Source organism: Saccoglossus kowalevskii, chromosome 3 (assembly GCF_978046115.1).
Source record: "Saccoglossus kowalevskii chromosome 3, keSacKowa6.1, whole genome shotgun sequence".
Lineage (NCBI taxonomy): Eukaryota > Metazoa > Hemichordata > Enteropneusta > Harrimaniidae > Saccoglossus > Saccoglossus kowalevskii.
In genome coordinates this window covers 42143372-42153607 of record NC_140643.1, presented here as the reverse complement: position 1 = coordinate 42153607, position 10236 = coordinate 42143372, and the positions used below count along the sequence as shown (strand labels likewise).

Here is a 10236-nt window from a genome sequence, read left to right as displayed (position 1 = left end):
GATCCCTGACATCTTGCGTGCACATACAAAATTAACATGGTGACAAATATTACTACAACATGAATGTTGCTACGCCAATCTTGTTCATTTAGCTTGTTGTATTAGCCATGGAAAACCTGTTGAACAGTTCTTTTCGGAATTTTGACGCAAGAATCTAGTCAATGCTTGAATACATATCACCTATACTAGTCAAGTGTGGAGAGGGTTTTAGAGCCACAGTCGTTTCACAAATCTACTCACAAGCCACTTGAACTACTCAAGCATTAACGCAGCCTGAGGAGCGCATGCCGGGTAAATAACATTAGAATGTGTGTTTGTAACAGTAACAGTAGTTCTATAACATTTCGACGCGAGTCGATACATTTACTTTTAATTGATGGTGGATTTAAAGTGTATATTATATTATATTATAAAATCGTGAAATGGCGGTGCCGGGGCATAGTGAATGCATTTATATGACGGATTTGAGACAGATAGCACGTATTGCTATATAATACCGTTGCAACATAATAGTTATAATTATAGTATTTCCAGTTGTATCAACTGTTTTATATTTTAGTTACTATGTACTACCATTTGTTTAAAAATATTCCTGAATTAATTGAAAATCGTTCGAAATATTTCCGAATTCGGCTATAATTCGCGAATTTGAGTAAAGCGTCCTAATCTCACATCGCTTTTCAGCAATTGGGCTTATGCCATCAGTTCATTTCACATCGCTAGGTAGTCCCAGGTGGGGCACATAACTTAATACCCAATGGGTCAAACATATAATGAAAATGCATCGACATATACCGATCGCAGCCGCACTCACTGGACTACTGGTGGTGGGCTTGGCTCAGTATACCTTTCAGACGTAGAGCTTCTTTTCCCAAGGACGTCACGGCCAGATTACGAACGCTCGCCGCCCTTATAGTTGGGACTTCACTAACGCACACAGGTGCTGTACCCAGTGTGTAATACCGTAAATAAAGCCACGTGATGCCACGTAATATATAATATGTGTCTATTTTTATGTATTGTAATTCACGTCTATTTTTAAACTGCCTAGTTATCATCGACGTGACATTAGGGAGGGGAGTATAGGTTTCCGATTGGATGCGTTCTGACTGGTATAATATACACATAGCAGTATTTTAGCGTATACAACAAAGTAATCTGCATTATAATTGCGATACACAATTGGCATGGCCGTAACCCTTGTCTCCTTTCTCATGCATATAGAGGCCGTATTTGTGTACCTGATCTGAACTGTGCGTACAGTATCGTTTGCAGAGACGAGGTGGACCACAGCCAGCGGTAAATACTCTTACTCAACACGGCACAGGCCAGCTAGTTGTCAAGACAACATACTTATATGTATGTGTGTTTGGTACGTATGTATAATTTCGTGTAATTCGTTTGAAACCATTATGAGTGCATTACGAGCAGAGACAGTGCAACTGATACTCTTCACCGGTGGGACACATGTCGTCACTCTATCTCCAGGTTTACACCAATCTTCTATCACAGTGACACTGTGTCCGACCTTGGACAGCATCAGTACTGATGACAATTAATGTATGTGGAGGGGACGGAACACTACTCTATATTTGTCATGACTTGGGTCCTGGAAATCACCATCGACATTGACGGTTCGCACAGCGTATATACCAACCTCGCATCAATGTACACCCCGATAAACGAGCCGTGGTGATCAAGCGAACTGGCCTTGGTCAGATGTATGAACAGTTCGAATCATGTGTACTCGCATGTATTTAGACTTGTAATACATCTCAATATATCGAAATGATTGGACTGATTTGTTATATGCAATGTAATTGTTTACTAATTCTTACCCGACCGTAAACTAACTAGTATATGCAGTATTTACTCTGTGGTTCTATCGCCCACTTCTAAATCTATGAACTACTTGAAAGTTTGACACGTACTGAGATTCAAGGTGAGAACGAAAGTGGGAGTTGTTCCCATTCCATTTCGGCAGTGATGAAATCGATATAGGTCATCAATGGGTCATCGCCTCAGGCACCCCTGCTTTGTATCATCTTGCTTCACCCCCAGATAAATACGTCTGCGGGACCTTCCCATTTCAACCACACATGACCAGAAAGCACTAACGAGTACACATTTTGCTTCTGTGGAAACTGCGTGAGAAACAACAATAGTTGTACAGTGTCAAACTCGACGTGCTTCAACTGAAAGGAACGAGTTCTTTTGAAATCTTACTAATAAATAGCAAGGTTTAAAAAACTTTGAGGGCGTTGGCTCTTAGTGTCTGAGTGAATTAGTCCAATGCACTTGAAGACTACCTATACAGACAAGATAACCCAAGCATAGTCTTCAAAAGATATACCTTTACCAACGCATGATACGAAAATCTCCAACCCTGACATTGCAATTCACTTTAAACAATATAAGGGACACAATGCCGGGCAGAGTTAACAGATGGTACTAAAACGCATTCAACCGCTAAGTCATATGTTTGACCTTCGTGAAATACAATTATCAAAATATCACTACGCTACGCTATCGCACACTGCACTGCACCGCACTGCACCGTTTATTAGTTATTTTTTACAATTTACATTTAATACTGTTGATTACATCACTATTTACTAAAATAGGTCCCACTCGTTGAATATCTATTCAGTAAGAATGATAATCCAGTTATTTCATATTTACAGTTCACAATACTGCAGTACAATCCATGAAGATGTAGTAAAAAGTCATATTACACTACACTGCGTCACATAACACTACAACATGTTGCAGCACAGTACTTGAAGATGCAACGTGTACTTGCAATGTTGTTTGATACCGTATGTTGATAAGTACGTTACACTATAATTTATCACGACCAGAACACGTCGTGCTTGCAGTACACATCTGAGTGTTCATTGGATGAAACAATGACATTCCTCAATACGCATGTTCATTGGTTGTTTTGGTGTGTATTCATCTAACTAATATGTGATAAATCGCAATTATGGAGAGTCGAACAACAACAACAATAATTACAAATATATGTTTTTGTTCATATTGCATACTACAACACACGACAATGCACTACGTCGCATTGCATTACACTACATTATGCTATACTACTGTAAAATATGTTATTTTGGCTTGTAATTAATGTTCGCTATATTCGCTGAAGGAATAGTTAAGTGAAAATATAATCCAACAAATATACATTTTTCATATATTTTACATTTTTCATATATTTTACATTTTTCATATATTTTACATTCAACTCGCTAAAAATCAGTGAAAATAAATTCCTATAAAGACAAAAAAAGTTTTTCAGCGAAAATAAAGTATTTTACAGTATATCAAATATTCAATGTGAATGGTAATCCATTTATTTCGTGTTTACAGTTTACATTCCTGTGCCACAATTTACGACGTTACTGCACGACAGAAAGTTACACTGCATGCACTGTGTCGCAAGACACAACACTGTACGATACAACGTCATACTAGTCGTACTTTGTACTATTGAGATTCCACGTCACTGCGTCACACTACGTCACACTACGCTACACCATGTTGTATTACAGGTGTGAATGTATGACTAATAGATTGAATATCGAATCCATTACATAAGAACAATAATCCATTTATTCTACAGTTGGAATCAATTTCTCATTCGACTTGTAAGATCAAGTAGCTAGCTATATGCCAAGTTTTGTTACCACAGACATGCTACTGGGTCAAATTATGTTAATTGTCTGGCATGTGTCCGCTAGTCAGAGTGCCGGAATTCACATCCGACTGAATCTATAGAACTGCTGTGACGAATAGTCTAACAATTCAATATAAAATAATATATAAAATAATTAAATAATAAATAATAGTATATATTCACTCATTGCCCAACTACATTCCATGCAGTGTTTACAAAGTATATGTCACCCAGGGCGGCGTTGAAGATAACAAAACTACATACGGGTACTCGTTCTATATGTTAATGAATACAACTGTAACGCGTTTTTGGATGGGTTAAAACTGCTCATATTTTTTTTGACAACATGAACCAAATCACCAAAAGTAGCCCGGAAAAGTAGTCCCAGGGGATTTTGTTTTCAACAAATGATAATTGTTGGGCTCATAAAAATTACATGTTCGTAATTTCCGTGGATTTTTAAAACATTGAAATTATTTCAAAATTTTTGAAAACTAATGCAATTTTGTTATTCATTGTTTGGGTATTATAAATATGAACCATACTTTTCATACAGTGGCCCTTATTGGCCCAGTTCTTTCTGGAGCACCCTTTGGTAGCTGAATTCTCCGTGACACATTTTAATGTAACCCTTATTGGTTGAATATTCCGTGGACACATTTTGGTGTAACCATTACTTGTTGAATTCTCCATGGACACATTTTGGTGTAACCATTACTGGTTGAATTCTCCATGGACACATTTTGGTGTAACCATTACTGGTTGAATTCTCCATGGACAAATTTTGGTGTAACCATTACTTGTTGAATTCTCCATGGACACATTTTAATGTAACCATTACTGGTTGAATTCTCTATGGACACATTTTGGTGTAACCATTACTTGTTGAATTCTCCATGGACACATTTTTTGGGTAACCCTTACTTGTTGAATTCTCCATGGACACATTTTGGTGTAACCATTACTGGTTGAATTCTCCATGGACACATTTTGGTGTAACCATTACTTGTTGAATTCTCCATGGACACATTTTAATGTAACCATTACTGGTTGAATTCTCTATGGACACATTTTAGTGTAACCATTACTTGTTGAATTCTCCATGGATACATTTTGGTGTAACCATTACTTGTTGAATTCTACATGGACACATTTTGGTGTAACCATTACTTGTTGAATTCTCCATGGACACATTTTGGTGTAACCATTACTGGTTGAATTCTCCATGGATACATTTTGGTGTAACCATTACTGGTTGGATTCTCTATGGACACATTTTGGAGTAACCATAACTGGTTGAATTCTCTATGGATACATTTTGGTGTAACCATTACTGGTTGAATTCTCTATGGACACATTTTGGAGTAACCATTACTTGTTGAATTCTCCATGGACACATTTTAATGTAACCATTACTGGTTGAATTCTCTATGGACACATTTTGGAGTAACCATTACTTGTTGAATTCTCCATGGACACATTTTCGTGTAACCATTACTGGTTGAATTCTCCATGGACACATTTTAATGTAACCATTACTGGTTGAATTCTCTATGGATACATTTTGGTGTAACCATTTCTGGTTGAATTCTCCATGGACACATTTTAATGTAACCATCACTGGTTGAATTCTCTATGGACACATTTTGGTGTAACCATTACTTGTTGAATTCTCCATGGATACATTTTGGTGTAACCATTACTTGTTGAATTCTCCATGGACACATTTTGGTGTAACCATTACTTGTTGAATTCTCCATGGACACATTTTGGTGTAACCATTACTGGTTGAATTCTCCATGGATACATTTTGGTGTAACCATTACTGGTTGGATTCTCTATGGACACATTTTGGAGTAACCATAACTGGTTGAATTCTCCATGGATACATTTTGGTGTAACCATTACTGGTTGAATTCTCTATGGACACATTTTGGAGTAACCATTACTTGTTGAATTCTCCATGGACACATTTTAATGTAACCATTACTGGTTGAATTCTCTATGGACACATTTTGGAGTAACCATTACTTGTTGAATTCTCCATGGACACATTTTGGTGTAACCATTACTGGTTGAATTCTCCATGGACACATTTTGGTGTAACCATTACTGGTTGAATTCTCCATGGACACATTTTAATGTAACCATTACTGGTTGAATTCTCTATGCACACATTTTGGTGTAACCATAACTGGTTGAATTCTCCATGGATACATTTTGGTGTAACCATTACTGGTTGAATTCTCTATGGACACATTTTGGTGTAACCATTACTTGTTGAATTCTCCATGGACACATTTTGGAGTAACCATTACTTGTTGAATTCTCCATGGACACATTTTGGTGTAACCATTACTTGTTGAATTCGCCATGGACACATTTTGGTGTAACCATTACTGGTTGAATTCTCCATGGACACATTTTAATGTAACCATTACTGGTTGAATTCTCTATGGACACATTTTGGTGTAACCATTACTGGTTGAATTCTCCATGGATACATTTTGGTGTAACCATTACTGGTTGAATTCTCCATGGACACATTTTAATGTAACCATCACTGGTTGAATTCTCTATGGACACATTTTGGTGTAACCATAACTGGTTGAATTCTCTATGGACACATTTTGTGTAACCATTACTAGTTGAATTCTCTATGGACACATTTTGGTGTAACCATTACTGGTTGAATTCTCTATGGACACATTTTAATGTAACCATCACTGGTTGAATTCTCTATGGACACATTTTGGTGTAACCATTACTGGTTGAATTCTCCATGGATACATTTTGGTGTAACCATTACTGGTTGAATTCTCCATGGACACATTTTAATGTAACTATTACTGGTTGAATTCTCTATGGACACATTTTGGTGTAACCATTACTGGTTGAATTCTCTATGGACACATTTTGGTGTAACCATTACTGGTTGAATTCTCCATGGACACATTTTAATGTAACCATTACTGGTTGAATTCTCCATGGACACATTTTGGTGTAACCCTTACTGGTTAAATTCTCCATGGACAAATTTTGGTGTAACCTTTACTGGTTGAATTCTCCGTGGACACATTTTGGTGTAACCATTACTGGTTGAATTCTCCATGGACACATTTTAATGTAACCATTACTGGTTGAATTCTCCATGGACACATTTTGGGGTAACCCTTACTGGTTGAATTCTCCGTGGACACATTTTGGTGTAACCCTTACTGGTTGAATTCTCCATGGACACATTTTGGGGTAACCCTTACTGGTTGAATTCTCTATGGACACATTTTGGGGTAACCCTTACTTGTTGAATTCTCCATGGACACATTTTTGGGTAACCCTTACTGATTGAATTCTCCGTGGACACATTTTGGGGTAACCCTTACTGGTTGAATTCTCCGTGGACACATTTTGGGGTAACCCTTACTGGTTGAATTCTCCGTGGACACATTTTGGTGTAACCCTTACTGGTTGAATTCTCCGTGGACACATTTTAATGTAACTATTACTGGTTGAATTCTCTATGGACACATTTTGGTGTAACCATTACTGGTTGAATTCTCTATGGACACATTTTGGTGTAACCATTACTGGTTGAATTCTCCATGGACACATTTTAATGTAACCATTACTGGTTGAATTCTCCATGGACACATTTTGGTGTAACCCTTACGGGTTAAATTCTCCATGGACAAATTTTGGTGTAACCTTTACTGGTTGAATTCTCCGTGGACACATTTTGGTGTAACCATTACTGGTTGAATTCTCCATGGACACATTTTAATGTAACCATTACTTGTTGAATTCTCCATGGACACATTTTGGGGTAACCCTTACTGGTTGAATTCTCCGTGGACACATTTTGGTGTAACCCTTACTGGTTGAATTCTCCGTGGACACATTTTGGTGTAACCCTTACTGGTTGAATTCTTCGTGGACACATTTTGGTGTAACCATTACTGGTTGAATTCTCCGTGGACACATTTTGGTGTAACCCTTACTGGTTGAATTCACCATGTACACATTTTGGGGTAACCCTTACTGATCAAGTTCTCCTTGATGTCAACTTAACGTAAATAATTACTGGATGAAATTTCAATACTAATATGTTGTTTTACGTAGAATGTACTTTATGTTAAACGACGGCTACGCCCGGCTCATTCTGACAATCAACGTCAACTCCGACGTTAAAGACACATAGGTCAAATTATAAATGACATAAGCTACATTTTTATGCTCCAATAAATCTCTGATGAGACAATCGAAAGATATGACAGTCATCGTGTTTCTTTATACTATTCAAGGCACGTGCTCCGAGGTTGACATCGGTGAACTATGGCCCCGGACTTTAGCAGCTCATATGTATATTATACCACACAGAGTTGTATGATGTAACAGTTCCAAACCGACCGAAAATATTCCAAAGTTGTGATAGCTATGATTAATAGCAAAATATATTCAAATAAAATGAAACACGCGCTTATGTGGATTTAACTAAAGTGAGCGTGAATACTGTGATTTCATGTGGTCACTTAGATCATTGTTTAGTGAATGAGATAAATGCGTTATCTGGTCTTTAGAAGGGGGGAACAACCTAAATTAACGAAAATACCTACGAAGAGGAAAATGAAAAAGGATTTATCATGTGATATGTTGGGGGCGCTGTCGTAAACTGTCACTTGAAACATGAGGATGCAATACGGAAACGGAACCGGGGAAGTAATTACGGAACGATGCAATCTAATGGCCGGCCAGTGAACTTAGTGTGGGTAGGCTACTGGTATATCTATTTTATTCCTAGCCATGCAATGAATTAGTGCAATTCTTCATGCTGAACAGGAAGATGCGGCGCATCTATTTCCAGTTGTAGTGTTCCCAACAGATATTGCCGCATTTTTGTGGTTTTATCATTGATTCAATTTATGGCGGCGGAACGGATTTGAACATTGGGAGGAGTCTTCCGTTCCCATATTTGGAAAGACGTTTTTAAGTGTTGAGTGGCTCTTGTCTGCTAGAATGAATTTCGATATCGATATGGGCCATCTGTAAAAGCGATGAGCGTTGGTGGTATAGTATTTCGTTTAAAACAGCCAATCATGTTGACTCGTCCATGTTGGAGGCCTATTAGAGTCAGCTGTCATACGACGGTGCTCCATAAAATGCATAGACTGACACACATACCAAACAATTTTGTTCAGCCCCCAGCATTGCAGTCGGACTCCTATCGTTCTCACAGCACACAACCGTGTTCCTGTCTCGCAGACAAACATGGCCGTCTAGTATTGCAAGCTACATCGACTTTCACTGCTCACGGTAAACTCACTCTTTCTTGTCCATCTCATTTTACAGAGTCCGGCTCCGTTTCATCGGAAAGTGTTGCCTCACATAGTTTATATTTCGCTGACACTGCGTGATTGTGTGTACACATAAGACGTATTTGACTCTAGGCAGCGCCGAACTGTTTTGGGACACCCCAATTCTCGCTTTTACACACGTTGTGTCCGGGGAACACCGGAAGCTTTTTTTTGGAGGTTAACACTCCCTCAGTCCATTGTTCAAGTGGTTTTGAATAAATAGAAGGCAGAATGAATAATAATGACGACCTCGTCCAGAAACGAGAACTGGAGGAAGAGGAGGAGATGCCGCTCGCAGAAAAGGATCTCGCATCTGACGCGCCCTGGAAGAGAATCCAGCAGAATACTTTTACAAGATGGTGCAACGAGCATCTGAAGGTAGCCAACAAACAGATAGTTAGTTTGGAAACAGATTACAACGATGGTTTGCGCCTCATTGCGCTGGTCGAAGTGCTTTCCCACAAGAGGATTCCCCGATTCAACAAGCGGCCGACGATGCGACCCATGAAGCTAGAAAATGTGTCACTGGCGTTAAAATTCTTGGAAGATGAAGGCATCAGGCTTGTTAACATCGGTAAGTATGTCTGGTATTCTACTCGGGGGGAGGAGTGAGGGAGAAACCGAGAGTATTTTAAAAGAGTCATGCAATATTTTGTTTTATTAGCTTTCATATTTTACAATGCCGGTATGTACGCCTATACACGCCGGACGTCCACCGAGTTTGCTGCTCTAATTTGTACGTGTATATCAATCAGCAGCTTTGAAGGGAAAAATCCCAGTTGAGGCCCACATACTGACTGCTTCCATTCACCTATGAACACATGTTGATTTATTTACTGAACTGGGCCTCTATGACCAAGAACACGTATGGCACTGAAAACAACATGGCGGTTGTGACTAATAGAAAAAACATCGCGATCGCTCATTCTATAGCAATTCCGACGAATCAACACAAAACTATGTCTTGCATTTGACCTTAAATAAAAGTCATTTCTATAAGCTGCTCCCATGATGTTTACTGAAAACTGGTATTTTATGTGGCAGACTGTAAGTGTCAATGTTATTGTAGTGGTTGATCTGTTTTGACTGGGTGGGGTAGTGACTAGAATGTATAGGTATATAATACTTTATCAACATGACACACTGTACATTTGTAATTCAATTAAATTATATAACAAAAATCTCTGAAAGTGGAATCAG

At 38.4% G+C, this 10236-nt stretch overlaps 1 protein-coding gene across 3 annotated transcripts in view; it reads left to right on the top strand.

Moving 5' to 3' along the window:
- Positions 1–1224: 1224 nt before the first annotated feature.
- LOC100376702 (filamin-C-like) overlaps positions 1225–10236 on the top strand; it is a 108876-nt gene continuing 99864 nt past the window's right edge. The window contains exons 1-2 of one of the 3 annotated variants that reach the window (XM_085497234.1): positions 1225–1372; positions 9032–9610. In XM_085497234.1, the coding sequence (XP_085353360.1) occupies positions 9268–9610 (343 nt within the window). In that variant the 5' untranslated portion in view covers positions 1225–1372; positions 9032–9267. Of the gene's footprint in view, positions 1373–8863; positions 9611–10236 lie in introns of those variants that run through there. The other 2 variants (XM_085497235.1, XM_085497236.1) reach the window with 2 other exon arrangements.